General features: G+C 41.4%; 1 protein-coding gene across 1 annotated transcript; it reads right to left on the reverse strand.

Annotated features, from left to right (window-relative positions):
• Positions 1-16,646: 16,646 nt before the first annotated feature.
• Positions 16,647-19,577, reverse strand: LOC131264635 (putative nuclease HARBI1). Its single transcript, XM_058266906.1, has 5 exons — positions 19,524-19,577; positions 18,963-19,244; positions 18,885-18,902; positions 16,981-17,107; positions 16,647-16,912 (listed from the first exon to the last, which is right to left on the reverse strand). The coding sequence occupies exons 1-5, from the start codon at positions 19,575-19,577 to the stop codon at positions 16,647-16,649; spliced, it is 747 nt and encodes a 248-aa protein (XP_058122889.1).
• Positions 19,578-20,774: the final 1,197 nt, after the last annotated feature.

The raw sequence follows: 20,774 nt of genomic DNA on the forward strand, positions 1-20,774 counted from the left end.
TCTATGTACATCAGCTATGGATTTTGGCTGGAAGGTGATCCAGGACCCTATCGGTAGCGACCACTTACCGATAGAAATTTCTTATGTCAAAGGAGGTTGCCCAGTACCACCCGTCAACCGCGACGTGACGAAGAACATCGACTGGGCGAGATACGGCGAACTGGTGGCCGCTTCGCTTTCTCGTCGGACAGACGATTTATCTCCTCTAGAGGAGTACCAAAACCTCGTTGAGTGCATCAACGAGTGCGCCCTTGCCGCCCAAACAAGGAGCTCCCACCAAGTAAGGGTATTCCGCAAACCTCCCACTCCTTGGTGGGACAACGAGTGCCAAGCGGCCTACAATAAGAGGATAAGAGCATACATTGAATATCGCAACACCGGCTCCCGGACCTTATATGAAAACTATAAGACGCAGGAGAAATGGTGCAAAAACTATCTTAAAGCAAAGAAAAAAGGTGGTTGGCGGAAGTACGTCAACAACCTAACCCCCAATACCTCGCTAAGTTCGCTTTGGAGAATGGCCAAGAGGATGCGTAATAGCAATACTACAAATGAGAGCGAGAGTTTCTCCGGCGATTGGCTCGTACCCTTCGCGTACAATCTATGTCCCGACTTCGCTCCTGCACAAAGTTTCCATCAAAATGTGCCTGGTGGTGAGCCCAGCATGGACTCACCATTCACGATGGTGGAACTTTCACTTGCTCTCCTTTCGAGCAAAAATTGCACACCGGGTTTGGGCCAGGTTAGAAGCACATGCCAGATCTGGGGAGGAAGCGTTTGTTGAGAATATTCAACAATCTGCTAGATCTCAACATCGTCCCTCCGGAATGGAGAGAGGTGAAAGTAGTCACGAGGTTGAAGTCTGGCAAACCGGCATCAAACCACGAGTCATATCGGCCGATAGCAATGCTCTCGTGCCTTAGAAAACTACTAGAAAGAATGATGCTGTTCCGGCTTGAAGATTGGCTTGAATCAAATGGGTTGCTTTCGGAAACTCAGTTTGGGTTCCGCAAAGGAAAAGGAACTAATGACTGCCTAGCGTTGCTTGTCACGGAAATTGAACTGGCTCGGGCTCGCAAGCTAAATATGAGGGCGATATTTTTAGACATTCAGGGGGCGTTCGATGCAGTTTCACCACTCATACTGTGCCAAAAATTAGAATACTCGGGCCTGGGAGCGAAGTTCAATAACTTGCTTTTTAATCTTTTGTCCGAAAGTGATGACTTTCGATAACGGCCACGTGAAACTAAAACGGACTAGCTTTCATGGACTCGCCCAAGGATCTTGTTTGAGCCCCCTGTTGAATCGATGTCGTTTACGTAAAAGTTATATAACAGGGGGCTCAAACAAGATCCTTGGGCGAGTCCATGAAAGCTATGTCTCGCCCCGAACTGCACCATAAGACAATTGGCAGACGACGCAGTTATATCTTTTACTAGCCGAGACTCCTCCGTGATGCAGGATGCGTTGCAAACCACGTTGGACAATCTTTGCACGTGTTCCGAAAACCTAGGGATCGAGTTCTCTGCAACGAAAACGGAAATGGTCGTCATCTCATTTTTTAGCAACACGCAAAACAACAGAGACGCCGGTCTTTATGCACCAAAGCCCGATGTCCTCCTGTACAATAAAAAGATCAAAATTTCCGACAGTTTCCAATACCTAGGGGTCTGGTTCAACTCTAGGCTCAACTGGAATAAGCATTGCTCGCATCTTATTCAAAAATGCGCTAAACGTATTCACTTCCTCAGGACAGTCGTAGCCTTCTGGTGGGGAGCACACCCAACAGATATCCTGCGGCTGTATAAGACAACGGTACTATCCGTATTGGAATTTGGAAGCATTTGCTTTCACTGGGCAGCCAATACGTTGATTTTGAAACTGGAAAGAGTGCAGTACCGTTGTCTCAGACTCGCACTAGGGAGCATGAAATCTACTCACAACATGTCCCTAGAAGTGATGTGCGGAGTGATGCCGCTAAAACTCCGTTCCGTTCCGCTTCAGTTTCAAATCCCTTGATCATAGAAAATTTTAAAGCACTCATAGAGGCAGGTTCGAAGAGCAAAATCGCGAAGGTGTATGATGATTTTGTTGCCCTACAGGCCATTCCTAGCGCCACACAAGCAAAAAACCGTGTTGATTTTCCTGAGTCCTACAGTTCCCTTTTAGTTACAGAGTCCTCGATGAGTCAGGAAATCAAGACCTTCCCAAAACATCTTCGCTGGAAGAATGTGCCCAGCCTCTTTAAGAACAAGTATAGCCACGTACCTACAAAAAAACCAGTATTACACTGATGGGTCATCCTCAGAGGAGGGCACAGGCTTCGGGGTCTTTAGTGCGACCTCCGAAGCCTTCTATAAATTGTGTCAACCGTGCAGCGTGTACACTGCCGAACTTGCCGCAAGCTTCTACGCACTCTTGCTTATAAGTGCTAACCCGCCGGACCACTATTTTATTTTCACAGGTAGTCTAAGCGCCATCGAAGCACTTAGGTCCGTGAAAGCCCTAAAGAGCCACGACTACTTTGTGAAGAAAATTATTGAGACCCTAGTCTCCATATTTGACAAGGCCTTTCGCATATCACTTATTTGGATACCCTCTCACTGTGGAACGCCCTAATAACAAAAAAGTCTGTTAGAGCATGTTGGCTCTAACAATACGGCAATGTCCGTGATACCCCAATAAATAAAATAAAATAAAATATTAAAAACGACATACGATCAACTAGCGTTACAAATATATTTCGTGCGTGTGGGCTTCATCCCTTTGGTCCCGATAATGTCGATTTTAAAATGTTTTTATGCATTCACCTTCCCGGATGTCGCAAAATATGAATCGGATAGAGATAAACGATAGAAGATTAGTAATGAAAGAGTGTGCTAGCAATACCCGCCTTTTTCGCTCCCAGATTATGACTGTGCGTTGGCGATCCCGTTCTGGCCCACTTGAACTGATAGCGTGCTGGTCTCCTTCAGCAGCCCTCCCGGGAGAGCGCTGTGTGACATTGAGAGATCGCATGTTGTGTTCCCTCGCAGCAGTGCTGTAGAACGAGAGCACTTCTTCAGTGCTCATAGCAAATGTTAAAACAGAATCCAGTCCTACTCTTACTCCTTGATAATTGGTACTCAGACATCGCGATCCTGTTCACAGCAAAGCAAAACGAGTTGCGCCAGATCCTTCAGTAACAGGCAGTGGATTTCTACTCCTTCCTTAAGTTTGATAATGAATTATATATATAAAAGAATCATTCCTGTTTTCCCAGTTCATGTAATATGTCAAATATATATGTGTAATAATATCATATATATATATGTGTAATAATATCAAATAAAAAATGATGTATGTTAAATGACATATGCATTTATGTATCAGTTTTTCGTTTTTGTCGTTATTCGCATAGCATCGTAGATGGCGATCAAACTGAGAGCAATCTCGATGACCAGACCCCAGCTTACGAAGAGGACCAGCTACGGGTTGAATGGATCGACGAGGATTTTTTAACGGAGGAATACAGTGACTAGACCCCAGCTTACGAACAGGACCTGCTACGGGTTGACCGGATCGACGGGGATTTTTTAACGGAGGAATACAGTGACCAGACCCCAGCTTACGAAGAGGACCAGCTACGGGTTGAACGGATCAACGAGGAATTTTTAACGGAGGAATACAGTTACCAGACCCCAGCTTACGAAGAGGACCAGCTACGGTTTGAACGGATCGACGAGGATTTTTTAACGGAGCACAACAAGCAAAATATTTCACTGAACGATTACTTTACATTGCCTCCCGCACCTTGCAGAAGCAATAAGCATAAAAATTTTCAAATGCCGAACTTTCCAGTATTATCGGCTGGCGAAAGGCTGGAAGAGATAAAACAAAAAGAAAATGAAAAACTACGACTGGCGCAGGAGCGTCAAACCAAAGCGGAACAACGCCAAAAACCAAAGTGCTCCAGGAAGCGGAAAACCTTGCAAAAAGATAAGAAAGGATGCAAGCAAAAACAAACAAGTTAAAAACAAACCAAAATACAAATTCTAGTGAAGTTTCAAAGAAATACAATTTAATATAATTCTAACAAACTACAACAACATTTTTTATTTGGGCAATGGGCTGCGGTAACATTTTAAGGGATCAAAAACTTCTATATAAGAAAGGATGGAGCGTATTGTATTTACTACATACGCAATGTATTTACAGGCAGGCCCCGGTTTTCGTCGGCCTCGGTTTTCGTCGTTTGACTAATCGTTCGAAGCTGGTTTATAGTAACGTGCTTTGTTCTTTACTCATACGATTCAATGCATTTTGCAAGACAGAAGATCCAAACATGGACTCATAAACGAGTGGTGTAGGTTTTCTGCTTCAGACTACTTTGCCAATCAAAAATGTCTTCCAATTGAAGCACTGAACGTATCATTGTAAACCTACACGGCATGGAAACCCAGGAAGTAAAACGAAGTACAAAACGATTGATGGCCATTGATTGAATGATAAAACACACAAACTTTGTTATAGTTTGAAGAACACCTTCATATCAACCACTGAAAATTCAGACAAGAAGAATGTACACAACCAAAGTTTATTTGTGTCCCTCAAGTCTTGAGTAGGTATTATAAACGTAAGAACTTTAGTCCGCTAGCCTCGGTTTTCGTCGCTGTCAGAGACCCGTTTGGTGACGAAAACCAAGGCCAGCCTGTACTTCGAAAAGCTTATTCTAATTTTCGTCAATCAAAAATTATTTGCCAGGATTCAGTGCCCAAACCCGAACAAACCAATTAACAATTTATCATTCTGTAAGTATGGCATCTATGAAAGTAACTGTCAGCATATACGTCACTGGCGCCATTACTCTTGCAAAAATGGGGAAATATTAAAAATGAAAATTAGGCATTTAATCTCCCTTATGTAATGAAAAAAAGGCAGAAAACAGTATCTAAAATATTTTAAAGGACATTCAAACTATAAAATGCATGAAATAAGCATTTTTCAGGTGGGCCAAAACTGGTACACAGGTGGGCCAAAATAGAAACAAAGTGGGCCAAAATAGCGACAAAAAGTGTGTTCGGAAATTGATAATTTTTCAGTGATAACATGAAATAAACTCATAAATATGAATTTTAATGCATGTTCACATAGCTACTCTAAATTACCATACCACGTTTATCGTTATATTATCGGTACGAAATCGGAATGCAACGATTTCTTTTGTGGTGACTCTTACCTAAGGGGGCCAAAATTAGTACATTTACCCTACTTATTCATCAACCCCTGGTCACGACGGCCAAGGGTTCAATATCCCAGTCTCCCGAACACGTGCTTTTTCGATAAGCTTGTCGGCCGGGTTTTATTAAAAGCTCGGCGGCCGAGAAATCCGGCATTACCCGCCGTAAAAGGTGTCGGTTTTCAAGCGCTTCGGCGTGTCCCTTTAAAAAAGTTCTTATTAGAAGCCAAAAAATTGATTCTCCCCAGCCTAAAATTTTCGGCCACTGGCTCGGATCTTTCGCTCTAATCTCGCATTCGCTCTTGCTTCCACTCGTACGTGGGTAGACAACACGCGATGAGAGTGTGTGCGGTGCACGGCGAGCTGAGAGCGTGTGCGTTTCAACGCGTAGAACTTGCACCGCGCCACACACACACACGCTGCGTCCCCACGCACCGCGTCCATAAGCGTATGTTATTTTCTATTCTTCATGCACCTCTGGATGTCCATCATTTAGGTTTTGCTCTAATTTGTTATCTTTTTGCTACTTGTAATTCTGTTGCAGATCGATGAACATAAATCCATAATATATGTATAACATGCTCGGATATTTGAATTTTAGTTAGTTACACATTTTAACTTTTGAGCGGATTCAAGGTGGAGAGAACGGGATTAGAACCATCCTGTACGAGTAAAAACTTTCGTATTGTTTCGAACTAACATTTTGTGGAAGACCGCAAGATCGTTCCAGCTACCGTTCGTGTGTAAGGACTTTAAATCATCTTCATAAGGTCCCAGATGAGCCATCGGCATCAGAAAGTTACGAGATGATGCGCAAACGATTTTTCAAATAAAAATATATCGGTAAAAAAAAACCCTATTTTGTGGAAAAATGCACGATCCTCAATTCATAGTGGTCAAAACACATTAAAGAATGAACGTTCTTCATTCGCAATGCGTTCACGAAGCGAACGGCACATCACATAGCATCGATTAATATTTGGTGTATAACGTGTCCGTTTTCGAGGCAAGGAATAGCCCAGACATTACCGACTATTTACTTTCAGATCCCAGGCATGGCATTGAACGGAACATCGAGACTTGAGTCGAGCGTTGGATTCAACAGCGCACCATAACCACGACGCATGATTCGCGAGTGAACGGAGAGCACGTCTATTCCCTAGCAATGCAGAGTCAAGACTGTTGGAAGAGAAGCAAAAATACGTGTAACGGAGAAATAATACGCGAGGCAAACACAGAGGGCGAGCAACCCACACGTAAAAGTGGCAACGCTGCGAAGAGAATCAATTTTTTGGCTTCTAATAAGAACTTTTTTAAAGGGACACGCCGAAGCGCTTGAAAACCGACACCTTTTACGGCGGGTAATGCCGGATTTCTCGGCCGCCGAGCTTTTAATAAAACCCGGCCGACAAGCTTATCGAAAAAGCACGTGTTCGGGAGACTGGGTCTTGGCAGCGTTGTCACTTTTACGTGTGGGTTGCTCGCCCTCTGTGTTTGCCTCGCGTATTATTTCTCCGTTACACGTATTTTTGCTTCTCTTCCAACAGTCTTGACTCTGCATTGCTAGGGAATAGACGTGCTCTCCATTCACTCGCGAATCATGCGTCGTGGTTATGGTGCGCTGTTGAATCCAACGCTCGACTCAAGTCTCGATGTTCCGTTCAATGCCATGCCTGGGATCTGAAAGTAAATAGTCGGTAATGTCTGGGCTATTCCTTGCCTCGAAAACGGACACGTTATACACCAAATATTAATCGATGCTATGTGATGTGCCGTTCGCTTCGTGAACGCATTGCGAATGAAGAACGTTCATTCTTTAATGTGTTTTGACCACTATGAATTGAGGATCGTGCATTTTTCCACAAAATAGGGTTTTTTTTTACCGATATATTTTTATTTGAAAAATCGTTTGCGCATCATCTCGTAACTTTCTGATGCCGATGGCTCATCTGGGACCTTATGAAGATGATTTAAAGTCCTTACACACGAACGGTAGCTGGAACGATCTTGCGGTCTTCCACAAAATGTTAGTTCGAAACAATACGAAAGTTTTTACTCGTACAGGATGGTTCTAATCCCGTTCTCTCCACCTTGAATCCGCTCAAAAGTTAAAATGTGTAACTAACTAAAATTCAAATATCCGAGCATGTTATACATATATTATGGATTTATGTTCATCGATCTGCAACAGAATTACAAGTAGCAAAAAGATAACAAATTAGAGCAAAACCTAAATGATGGACATCCAGAGGTGCATGAAGAATAGAAAATAACATACGCTTATGGACGCGGTGCGTGGGGACGCAGCGTGTGTGTGTGTGGCGTGGTGCAAGTTCTACGCGTTGAAACGCACACGCTCTCAGCTCGCCGTGCACCGCACACACTCTCATCGCGTGTTGTCTACCCACGTACGAGTGGAAGCAAGAGCGAATGCGAGATTAGAGCGAAAGATCCGAGCCAGTGGCCGAAAATTTTAGGCTGGGATGGTTCTCCCCGATCCAAGCACGAGCAACACGACAAGTATGCTTGGAGTCGTTGTCGTGTTGGAAAAGCCATCGCCGGTTTGCCAAGGTTTCCTGGGCATAGGGATGCATGACTGATCGTAGGATTTCGACGTAGCCTGCCCCGGTCAGCATTCCGTCTATCCGGTGTAGCGGACCTACGCCTTCACCCGAGAAGCAGCCCCAAACCATCACTGACTGACTGTGGCGAGCTGTTGGTAGACAGTACCGAGGGTTCAGTTTCTGGTTTTGGGGCCGTCTCACGTAAGTCATGCCGTCGGAACCAAGAAGGTTGACCTTGACTTCGTCACTAAACAGCACATTCCGCCACTGGTCTACACCCTAGTGACGGTACTGCCTAGCAAACGCAAGTCTGGCCTGCCGGTGCTGTAGCGTAAGCTTCGGCTTCTTGGCTGAACGATAAGCACGTAGACCGGCATCCAACAGCCGGTTGGTCACCGTGCGTGGTGTGACCGACAAGTTGAGGTCCTTTGTAATCCGCGTTGCTGGAGTAAACGGCGCAGACCTTGCCGCGTTCACAATGGCTCGGTCCGTGCGTGGCGTTGTCTTCCGAGGCCTTCCGCTGCTCCAGCGAGGCTCGGTGGAACCACGCTTAGCGTAACGCTTGAGCATGCGGCACACAACAGACGGCGGAATGTCGAGCGAAAGATAAATCTGCGCGTGTGACGCAACAGGCGAGACAAGTCATTGCATGACAGTGCACTGATATTAAATCACTATACTCACGTTAGTTTGTCCCTGCTCCGACATCCGGACGACATGGCCAATCTCCATAGCTGAATACACCTTGCGCGGCATTTCGGATCACAACACTTTATCACTTGCAAAGAAAACTTGAGATAAACAAACGTGGAATAGCGTTTACCTACTGGGATAACGAAGCCGATGCAGTCGACCCGAGCGCAGCTTCGTGCGTTCGGCAGATTGGAATCTCAAGGCCGCGACAAGGCTGCCGCGCTGTGATTGGCTCTCGCGCAGCAGGTGCAACTAACGGTACTGTGTTACATGCGCGAGGTGAGATGTGCTCGTTTTAAGCATCTCTAATCGCTAGCGCGAGGCTCGAATGCAAAGTTTTGAAATCAAAATTGCGTGATCTGTGGCGCTGTGCCGCGCAGGATCGAACACGTTCGTAGGCAAGCACTTTTTATCGCTTGAACGTTTATCGGTGTAAAATCAAAGCGGCGCGGGACCGTGATCGTATTGTTTACGTTAGTTCTTACGTAGTTAAAGGTTATGAAACTATTTTAGAATGTAGGTAACATAGGTTACACAATGTTTAGAAACTTATATTGATTAAACATTCACCAAAGATATGTTTAAATAATTGTTTAAGTGTTTAAAGTCAAAAAAATATTTAAAATGATATTGCCTTTTCCATATTTGCTATGATTATTTATGCAACTGTAGCCCCTATCTCTCTCTGGGAAAAAAACACAAACGCAAGACCTTGCGTAAAGCTGTGACTAGCGATTCAGGGGGTGTACAAGTGGTAATAAAAGTTTTAAGAGAACTTGATTGGGAGCAGTCTTAATAACGACAGAATTTCTTTTACGCTTCGCTTTGACTATCGTCTAGAACAGGGGTCACCAAACTACGGCCCGCGCACGATGGAGCGAAGCCGGGAAAAAATCAAAAATTCATTTTTGGATTTCAGAAAAATGATATATGAGGTGGAATCGCATACGGATTTGTTTATTTAACCATGGTTTAATCTGCCGTCTAGCGTTCATTTTGGATGAACCGCATTCATTTGTCATTCATTTGTGTCAAATTAAACCATGGTTTAAAACTAAACAAACCATCCCCACCAACATTTCGCTATGGAAAATGACCGCTGCTTTTCTGTGAAGTTATCGGCTACTTTTCCTATTAAAGCAGCTCCGTTCATTTCAGATGCAGCACCGGAGTTCATGAAATAATTGAAGCGTATGAAATAATTAATGAAATAATTCAACAAATTTAAGCTTTGTTTTGAACCTTTGCAAAAAAATGTGAAAAAATTCAAAAAACATTTCAGAACTCTTGTTCCATTTGTTTCTTTGTCTTCTGTTCTGTTCTGCCTTTCTCGTTCTGCTGCCTCGCTCCCCTCTGCGGTCCTCTTGTAACCTCCTGATGTGTTCTGCTCGCCTGGTAGCAGGTGTTCCGCCGTTCCTTCGGCTTTGGGAGTTGATATGTTGCCTGAGGGTGAAAGATGTATATATTTTGACTTTGTTATTAAAGTTTTTACTTACCATTTGATTCTGCCAGTCCGAAGCGTGTGGGGTGTTAATCTCGAATTGTTCCAGTAGTCCACCGAGAATCTTGTACACCCTCGGGTTTAACTAGGGTTTTCTTTGACCGCTTTGGTGTTTGCGTGATAGTACACGGACGCGTCGCTTGATACACACATGTGTATAACGCACGCGCGTTGACCTTGTAAAAAGAACCGCTAACAAGAACCAGCTGATTCTTGTTTTGCCACACTGGTGTGGCGACAACCGATCGCACCGTATGATTATCTTTGTTATATTTTCGCGCAGCATTAAATATACATATGCGCATGGAATTTCTTTGTGTTTTCATAACAGTTGTTCTTCACATTTTTAACATGTAATAAAAGGTACTAAAATATGACCGCAAAATGTTTGATTTAAATTTCTATAAAAACAGTGTACTGCCGGCGTCATTAACAGTGACCAAGCGATTAAGTTGCATGCTTTTGTGTAACATGTGCTTTTTACGGTAAGAACATGCAAAACGAAAGTGGATGCGGAGCAAAGAACAATACGAATGATCAAAGATGTACTTTTTCCTCCACGAGGAACTTTGCTTCATACCTAGCTTGCAATATATTACAGATAAGAAATTATTTGGATATATGGCCTTAGCAGCCGGTCCTTTAACATTAATAGAGGTCTATGTCACCAGATTAGCTTGCGAACGCCCAGGAAGCTGGATTCAATAGCCCTACTGGTGTAAATCCTCGACGAAGAAGAAGAAGAAGAAGATAAGAAATTACTTTTACAAAGATAGGCCATGCCAAAATCTGGTTAAAAATATTTGCACAGCTACCCATATCCACTACTTACTGCAAGTTGCAATGATTTTTTTCAGATTTCGATGTCACATCGCATTTTTCATTGCTTAACATTTGATTGTTTCATGAGATTACTTCTTTTGGAAACTAGTAAAGATCTACACACAGATCTATACACCGATTGGAGACAGTATTCGTAAGTAACGGATAAAAATCTAGCTCTTATCAAAAGCTAGTTTTGTGTGCAAAATACGTTCCAACATCTTCTTCCGCCGGAAACATAATCGTTTCCCAGCATAAGGTGAAATCATGTATTGACAGTTCAAAAGAGAGCAGGTTAATGACACTCCTTAGTCAAAATGCATTCGTTTTTTTTAATGCTGGTTACCCTAATATAAATACATGAACTCGTGTAGCAACTGCTCAGGTGGATAGAAAATTAATCACTGCCGGACAAAGATTACCGTTACTTTGTAATTAACATTTGAACTGAGAAACACGGCCTTAAAGTTTGCATTAAAAAATAGACAAATTTTCGTTGACGATAAGAAAAAAGTCAACCAAGTATATTGAATCAAGTAAATTTTATTGAAGATTACATATTTTTAGTACTTTCAAAATAACTTCCGACGGCCAGTTGGCCTTGGCCGAAACTTTTGCCATAGCCAACCAAACCAACCATTTGGGAATGTTTTCAGTTGTTGTAAATGTTTTTTTTCGATTTGTTGTAGTTGATAGGCATGAGCAAGGTGAGCAGTGTGGGATATTTCAATTATATTTGACCCGTTCAACTCCTCCGATCCTCTTTACGATTTACTGTGGCTAGGTATGTCCAAACCACTGAATCGTACTCTTTATCGTGTTTTCTGATAAAGTTGATTTATTCCGGAAGACACTGCACATTATACACTTATAACAGCGACTTTGGGCAAATCCTTCTCGCTGGTTTTAAGTCCCGATATGCCGTTCTTTGGGAGTTTAGGGACCACAAAACACTTTAAATATACTGTAACAAGCTTCAAAAGTAATATAAAGTACTAGGCTTTTTTACTACTTGTCGCCATCTGGTTTTACATAATCGTTGGTCACGTGGTCCTCTATTAAGCTGGATGTTTAACACACAATCAAACCTAGATTGTTGTTTTCAAACTTGTTCTTAATTCAAACGAAATGCTACTCTTTGATTTGCTTTTAACAGAAAGTTGCTAACGTGTTCCGTTTTTTCATGAAAAGTCGTTAAAATTTGTCTCATTTTTTAAATGCCAACGTTATTGTAATATTAAAGAAATGCAAACGTTCGTCACTCATCAAGATTTGATCGGTATAAGGACAGTCTATGTCGATTATTTAAAAAATAAAACGCCCCACTTTTGGACATCTTTCACGCCCGAAGGTAAAACTCGAAAAAGAATTCTATATTTCAAATATCAAATGGCGAACATGAATCCTTAACATCAAACACCTCGCTATAATTGGCGTTCGAGATCATTGATTCAAATGATCAATGTATCGCTGGGATATATTTTCGATGTTTTGAATATAATGGACACACTTTGTGAATAGCCGAACATATGTTAGTTTGATTGATTGATTTGATGTTAGTTAAGGGGTCCGCGACAGCCAAGCGGTAGCGCCGTTTAGAAAATCGGCCCATGAGCGCCGGAGCTCACCACCTCGACGGCGTGGGTTCGAATCCCAACCGAGACCCGACCCTACCCTGTACGAGAGGACTGACTATCCACGTACAACAGGGAAACAAGTCTCGTAAGCCCTTAACGGGTAGGCATGAGGTCGTTACGCCAAGAAGAAGAAGAAGAAGATGTTAGTTTGATATGCATTCGTTTATTGCCGTATTATTGTTTATTGGTTGTTAGTTTGATATGCCCTTCTTATAACATATCTTGAGCCAGCAACTAGCAAACTTTTAATTTGTTTTTCTAGCGCTGAAATTGCTGATATACATGTGCATGTGCATGCGCAAACAGATCATTCCGAGCTAACAGATAAATGTCATCAATAAATTGAATAATATTTGTCTATTTTCTCGTTGTCATTATAAGTATGTAACAATTATACGATTTTGTAATAAAGTACATGAAAACTTTCCCACATATAGAAATTCTGTCGAAGGATTCTTTATTCTATCTAGTGTTGCCTTGAAGAGACCGCTCGAGAATGCTTCGAATGCTTTTGAAATCATACATCTTTGATCAAATAAAAAACAATCATTTCTGAGGCAATTGAGATGATATAAATATTATTGCATAGGTATTTAGTGCGACTATCTTTTGTCTGAATGATGCACTTGGCTAGGAATAACCATTAAGGAGCTATTTTTGTTTTATTTCTTCTCTTTATAGTGCATCGATGATAGATTTGAAAGCGTCAATGTTGTTTACATTGGAAAATGTTCTACCGTTGGTGGCAGCGCCGGTGCCATCCAAAGTTCAAAAATACACTTTCCGTTCAAACTGTAACGGTTTATGCTTTCCATCCGTCGCTTTGTTTCATTCTTCATGCAAAGTTTCACTCAAGAGCGGGTTGAAAAATTTCGGCGCTGCAGCGCGAATGCGACGGGGCATAAGTCAGTCGCTGCGTCTCGCTCCGATCCACGAGGATAGGCCTGAGTTCATTCAAAATTGGTAGTAGGGATTGTCACGCACTCTAGGGTTCTGCGGGTAAAAGTTTCGAGCAGTATAATAAACCATGGTTTCTGGCATCGCATACGCTCTGACTTCAGCGTTGACGATGGTTTATTATATGATGTGTCTGGGGTAGTTGTTTAATAAACAAATCTTCCGCGCAAGATATTTTATTGTAAAATATCAATACGGAAGTCGATATTTTTGTGGAACTAGGCAAAAGAATATACATTTTTTAAAATGGAGTGGATGAAAAGCTTTAATAAAATAATTTAATAAAAAAATACAAATAAATACCGGTTATGTCACCGATGGGCAAACGAGTGTTTAAAGAACATTCGGCAAATTTCATAACACGTAACCACTTTTTTCAACGATACCAATAAAATTTAATTGTATTTAAGGGGCTTCATCTTATTGGATGGTGAGCCGGTTGTATGAACAAAGGCGAGAAATGGTTCGAAAACATTTTCAGGAATTTTGTGATACAAATCAGAGGAAACGAACTAGTGTGAATACCTAACCACTTTTCCCATTGATATAAATAAAATTTAGTTGTATTTAAGGGGCTTCACCAAATTGGGTAATTCTGCCCTTCCGCAAACCGAATCACTTCCGGTTGTATGAACGAAAGAGAGCAATGACGTATTGCACAAAAATTTCTTCAGGAATTTTATGATACAAACCAGAGGAAACGAACGAGTGCGAGCAAGGTACGTTATATTTTTTGGCACAATCTTCTTAGAATTTTAATGCAGCTTGCAGCCTAGCCGTGTACTTTGTTTCGACTAGGTAAAACGGCCTGGGTACAGGGCTAAGCAATGAAACCATTCTCTCAAGCTCTTACATTGAAATTTTGCAAGCAGTCTTGTAAGATGGTAATTGTTCCTGCCAGACGCTAATGAGAACATAAATTTAGCCGAATGTAGAACAGGCGATGTTTTGGGGCTATGTTGATAGTTTTTGCAATTTCAAATATTTCCATTGCTTTCGCATAGCAAGATCTATGCTCTTAATAACTTCAATATTTGCTTACATGAAAAGATCTAGAGACGTATCTCTTGCAAATATTCCAGTTAAGGGTGTGAAGATAAACCGACTAACATAATAAATACGTGAAAATGTAAATTTATAATAGTTTTGCTATTTGCAGACCTCTTCGATAGATTGCACTTAATGTTGCAATTATCTTTTTTAAAACTTCACTCAACAAACCATTTCCATTTGTTTGTTTCGATTGTGAGTCCTTATCCTGGCCAGTTCTACTTCCGTTATGCAAACTTTCATAGCGGACCCATTCCCACACTAATTTCATTGCAAGAGTCCCTTTGGCACTCTTATCAAGAAATGTTTTTCAAGTTTTAAAATCAAATTTGAAGAGCTGGGAAGTATTTCCACAACAGTCGATTTGATTTGCAATCTTTCTCCTGGTAGCGAACCTACAGGATGCATAAAGGAGTTGGGAAACGATTTGAGGGAATGGAACAATTGTTCTTGACAGTGAAACCATGGTGTTTTGTCTTTAAAAATTCGGATTGTTTAAATTGTGAAGCAAAGACATGCGCCATTTTATTGCCAAACAGAAACTTTTCCGGCTAATTTCGTTAAATGATTACGATAAAAGTACCCAGCTGTACGACTGTAACGATGCTGTTGTGTTAACCGTATGCTGGAGAACGTTATCTTGCACCACCATCACGCGTAGGTTGCAATGAGAAGTGCTGAAAAGTATTTTGCGATGCGCAGAAAAATTTTCTTAACATAACTCTGAAAGAACGTAATTGTTTCATTCCCTTCCTTTTACACATTTTGAATAAAAGAAATTGTGTAGCATGTTCACGCTTTGCTTTGTTTTATTTTTCGGCAAAGTAACCATCGAAAAGCAAAGTAGCCATCGATTACCAAAAAATCGTTCAACGTTCATCAAATCGTTCAAACAATCAGAGCGCTAGAAAAATGTCCCCTTCCTTATAGTATCCATAGCAACAGCATAGCGCGTGGGGAGACCTTACGCATTAGCACAGTGCATCTCGCTTTCGCGCCCGTTTCGCTAGTTCAGCTGTGCTATTGCTATCCAATGCCATCTTGATACGTATCAGTCGAACCAATCTTGTCAACCAGTGCAGTTAGAATCAGAAATCGGAAGCAAACATGTAAGTAAGAACCCATAAGTTTAAAAATTGTTGGCTTTAATATGTTTTTTCCATAGGCAACAATCAGGGCAGAGAGCCACCAAAACTCAACAGCAAAAATTGTTGGAGCTGATGGAACAGAATCCAGAAATTGCGACTGGTACATCAAAAAGTAAAGCTACCAGTTTTTGGGACGATGCGCAATGCTTTGCAATTAAACGCCATGGGACCACCATTCAAGACGGGCAAGGACTGGCTACAGGTGAGTATATTTAGTTCTCATTTTGGAAAATGAGGTTCAATTTACTTATACCATATTTATTATTCTTTCATAGACATGGATCCAGAAAAAGTATAACACCAAACGGAAGCTGACCGAAAACAAAAAACAGCAAAACTTGACTGGAGGAGGAGTAGCAAAATTACACGCAATCGATGAAGGCGACGAACGCGTGTTGGCTGTGGCAAATTTGGAGAAAAGTGTCACGGCGGTACCCGAATCCATTTGTCTAGGAGTCCCCAACGTAGATCAAACGGAACAGCAGCCAGGGCCATCAAAACGTCGAATTGAAACCACCAATTTGAACCAACCACCGCAAAAGAAAACAGTGACCTGTACCGATACAAATGTTGACGGTCCAATTTTAATAGATTTAGAATCCGACAGCAGCCTCCCACAACAACCTATTGCCGATGACTTTCCAGAACAGCAGGGAAACAGGAGACCACAGCCTGATTTTACAAAAGCTGTTTTGGAACAAAACGAAAAAATCATCAAAAATTTAGAAAGTTTAAATGAATTGGCCAGAACATTTGTATATGGCACATTACATTTTCAGAAAGAATTACTAGAAGTACTTAAAAAACCGTAGTTAGCTAGTTAGTTATTTTCTAAATCTTAAGTTAAGTTTAAGATAGTTTTAAGTTCGTCATTACTTTTTTCCAAGTTTATTGTTATTTCTACTGTTAGTTGTAATTTTGTTTCAAATTTAGAATAAGTTACTTTATAAATTGAACAATAGAAGTAAAACAATAAATGAACTACATTGAAAACATCTCTAATTTAATCAAAACAAAATCCGAACAATTTATCAGTATCAATCAATTGAAGAGCTTTTATTCCTCATACTGCTCTTCTTCTGCTCCATTGTACATTATACACAGATTGTGCAAGGCACAACAAACGTTTATAATATGCACACATTTTGGGGGTGCATATCTGAGAAGGCGTTCGCCAAGAAGGCATCTAAATTTCCCTTTGAGAACACCGAATGCGTTTTCTATAACTGAACGCGCTTTGGCATGCCTTTGATTGAATGTTGCCTCAGGTGTATTTGCGGCAGCATTTCCCTGCCATGGCTTGGCAGGATACGCAGAGTCACCTTTGAAGAGGATAATATCAATTATTAATGGCAGTTGAAATATGTTACGAAAGTCAATCAAAACAAACCTAGTAATTTAAACATTCTGTCCCCACTCCGCCACTTTTGCTCAAAATATGCATAAGCAGGACTTATGCTGAAGATGCAAGAATCGTGGTTTGATCCTTTAAATCTGGCATCTACGAATCTTATTCGGGCACGCCACACACACCGCGGTTGCCGCAGCATCTCAAGCTCTACCGCTCCAGAGCTTTTTAAACACAGAAATGGTGGGTTTTTCGTTTTGTATGGGAATGACAACGCAGCGCGTTGTCAAAAATTTTGGATCGAGCACTTTTTTGAACGCCAGAAACGCCTTCAATTTCAAGAAAAGGGACGTTACAATTATTGATATGAAGTTATTTTTCATTAAACGATACCATGTTGTTATTTATTGTTCGTATTAAGATGGTATTCATCATTCGCGATATTTTTAGTAGTTTATTATTCCAAAACTTCATGTGAATAATAAATGTTTCTTATTTTGAATTTACTTTCCCTTGTTGACAATGGTGAAAAGGATTGAAGGAATACTTCTAGAAATAATTTAACTCCCTCGGTGTGTTTTCTTGTTACTGGGGGTACTTTAACATCCGGCACCCGGCGCGGTTCCTCCGGCATTTCCCATTCCATGTCTTTCACCGCAGACACCGCTTTCTCTCCTCAAGGCTTCTGTAAACTTTTCGCCAAGCACTTTCCAAGCGTTTTCGTTGGCCAGGCTCAGTCGGCGGCCCCTGGCCCTACGGGCCTTGCTCATACCCCCCGTGACATCCTCACTTGCAACCTGCTGGAGATCAGCGAGGATGTTTGGTGTGGTGCATAATTACGGACACTTGCTCTATGCTGACGATGTAAGGTTATTCCTTCCCATATCCTCTCCTTCCGACTTCTTACTCCTTCAAGAATCCCTCCACCGCTTCTCCGACTGGTGCTCCGCGAATGGATTGACTCTCTGCACATCGAAGTGTTGTGTCATATCCTTCAGTCGATCCGCTGGGGTGACCCACCACGACTACTGTATTGGTAGCGTAGCTTTGTCGCGGGTGTCGGCTATCAAGGGTCTTGGGGTATGGCTGGACGTCACCTTGCCCTTCTGCGTGCAGATTGAAGATATTCAAGGCCAACCGTATGCTGTGGCTTGTTTCTCGCCTAGCGTCGGAGGTGCGGGACCCGCGCTGCTTGCTGGCGCTTTACTGTTGCTGGGTCAGACCTATCCTCCGTGGTATGGACCCAACAAGCCTTGGGATGGTTGAAGAGGGTGCAGAGATGCTTCACACGTCCGGCTTACAAGTCGTGGTGTCAAATATTGGGGCTATCCTCGATTCGGACTCGCCACCGGAACACTCAAGCTATTTTCATCACCCAACTTCTCCTGCACTCCACTGACGCTCCAAAACTCCTGTCCCATATTCCTCTGTATGTCCCTTCCTATATCCTTCTGCAAAGGTCTCCTCTCCTTATTCGCACCCGCCGTACACATTCCTCCCAGAATGATCCAATTTGTCTGCGCCATGTCTTCCTTCCATAGCTCTAGCTACCTGTTTGACTACAACGTCTTCATCCCTTCCTTTCGTTCACGTCTTACCAATATAATAAAACCATTATCAGTAAACGTTGTAGAATGTCTTCATAGAATGGAAATATAACGTCGCATATATAAGTGTAAATTTATAACGACCTAATACAGTTTCCCTATCATTGAAACGAGAATATTAGAACACTCGCTTAGTTGTCCGTTATAGTTAACGTTGAATATTTGAATTGTTTTGAAAAGACAAATCAGAGCTTTCGGAAGAACGGGACATCTTTGAGATAGAGTGAGGGGCTTCGCGGGTATGCAAAACGCGCTAGGATCAAGCAAATCGAGTAGTTTCTGCGTTGTCAAATTTAACAACGCGCTGCGGAACGCGGTCTGTGTGGCAGCGGCGATTAGTTTTCGATGGTCGCATATCTGGAAAATCAGTTATTTATCATTACGTATTCAAAAAAATGTGGAATGGTTCTAAGTTACCATCAACACATTTAAGCTATAAAAGCCTTTCCGGTTGAAGTACGAGACTCGATCCTCTGTTGGGGCTAGAATACGTATATGCGAGCCGTCGACGCTCATCACTACACCCGGGATTTCGGATCTTTCATAAAAGAATGTTCTCGCACTAGTTTTTTCTTCTTCGGTCATTTCTAACGTAATGAACCGAGATAATTCCTTCTCCATAACTTTCAATGTCTCGTCGAACATTTCCGAGAAAGTAGACTGCCCCATTGGTATGGTAAAATCAGTGCCAACACCTTGCTGGTACGATCATTGGGCCAAAAGCTTTAGCGTGGCCGCTAGTTTTTGCTTCGCAGTCAAACCTCTGTTGTGATGTGGGGTGATCTGCACAGCAATCAAACCAAGGATTTTCTTAAATGTATTTTTCGTAACTCTGAAATTACGAATGAATCTAAAATTGAACAAGAAACTCATTAGAAACTTGTCTATCATGAGAAAACATCTCTTGTTTGTTTTCACTTACGCTCTGTCCGAAAGAGTCATTGGATCTAGTTCTGCTCGTAGTTTTCTACGATATACCACCAAATCCACTGGATTGTTTTCCGTGGCGAGAATTAGTGGCAGAATATTCATATTGAGTAAATTTATCTTTTAACGTAATAATTTGTAATAACGTGCACACAAATCAAAGCGAATGACAGAATGACTAAAGGTTATACATACTAAAGAAGGTTAATTATTTTACAGTTTGATGTTTTCCCAATCATTTAGTTATTTATTCACTAAATGTAAAGAAAAATGTACCAATACCAAGAAAATGACTAGTAACAATTTTAAAGCACCAAAAAGAAACTAAAAAAGATCTTTTTTTATTATAAATTGTTTAGAAAACGGTCAAATTATCATTTTTAATTGATTGCAATCAAAGTGTCAAAATGGGCTTCGTGTCAAAAGTGCACCCCAACATATACCTCTTGGGTATACTTTCCTTGTCATTTGACAGTTCATAAGGTGCTCGGCTAAACGATGGTTTAACATTTAACCATGGTCAATTGAAACAGTACGCGATACCAAATTCGAGCGGTTAAAATAGACCATTGCTTAATTTAAGCCATGGTTCAAAATTAAACAAATTCGTATGCGATTCCACCTATGGTTTCTTAAACGTAAAAAGGGAAAGACAAGCCAAGTCAATGACAAAGAATGAAATTTAGTTTGGTTTGGTTTGAATGCATTAGGACGCTTTTTCTTGTTCTACAGCTCACAAACCCATCTTTTTATACCCAAAATTCTTATTAATAATGTACCCTACACTAACATTTTGTCCTGTTTGTACCCTTACCTGTAAAAGTTGAAGTTAGTCTTCAAGAGTTGGTGAATCACACTGGGTGTAGAATAATTGAAATGCAAAAAGCAGAAATCTTGCGACACCTTTCATCTTCTTTGTGTGATTCACTAAGCATCGTATTATTGTGCTCGTGAGGCATTGACGGATCTAGTGGACACAGCATTTACAATCAACCGTTTCATGGTTCCGCAATGCTGCATCAGACAGTGAATTACTAGTATCGGCATTAACGCCTATCCATCTTTCGTTCATTAGTGACGATTCAGATATCATCTGGATAAACTTGATGCCCCAAAGTGTTAGGTTTTGCAGGCCAATTGCGATCGAGCGAGAGAGTCAAAAGAATAAGTTATACAAACAGTAGACGAAATCAAAAGCCAAATTACCAGGTTAGTTCCTTATACAATCCAGCTAAATGAAACAAGTTATGTGGTGGTAAACTATTCATTTTATATGAGTTTAATTGATAGAGTGTCGGTTGA

This window comes from Anopheles coustani, chromosome 2, assembly GCF_943734705.1.
Source record: "Anopheles coustani chromosome 2, idAnoCousDA_361_x.2, whole genome shotgun sequence".
In the NCBI taxonomy this organism is placed as follows: Eukaryota; Metazoa; Arthropoda; class Insecta; order Diptera; family Culicidae; genus Anopheles; species Anopheles coustani.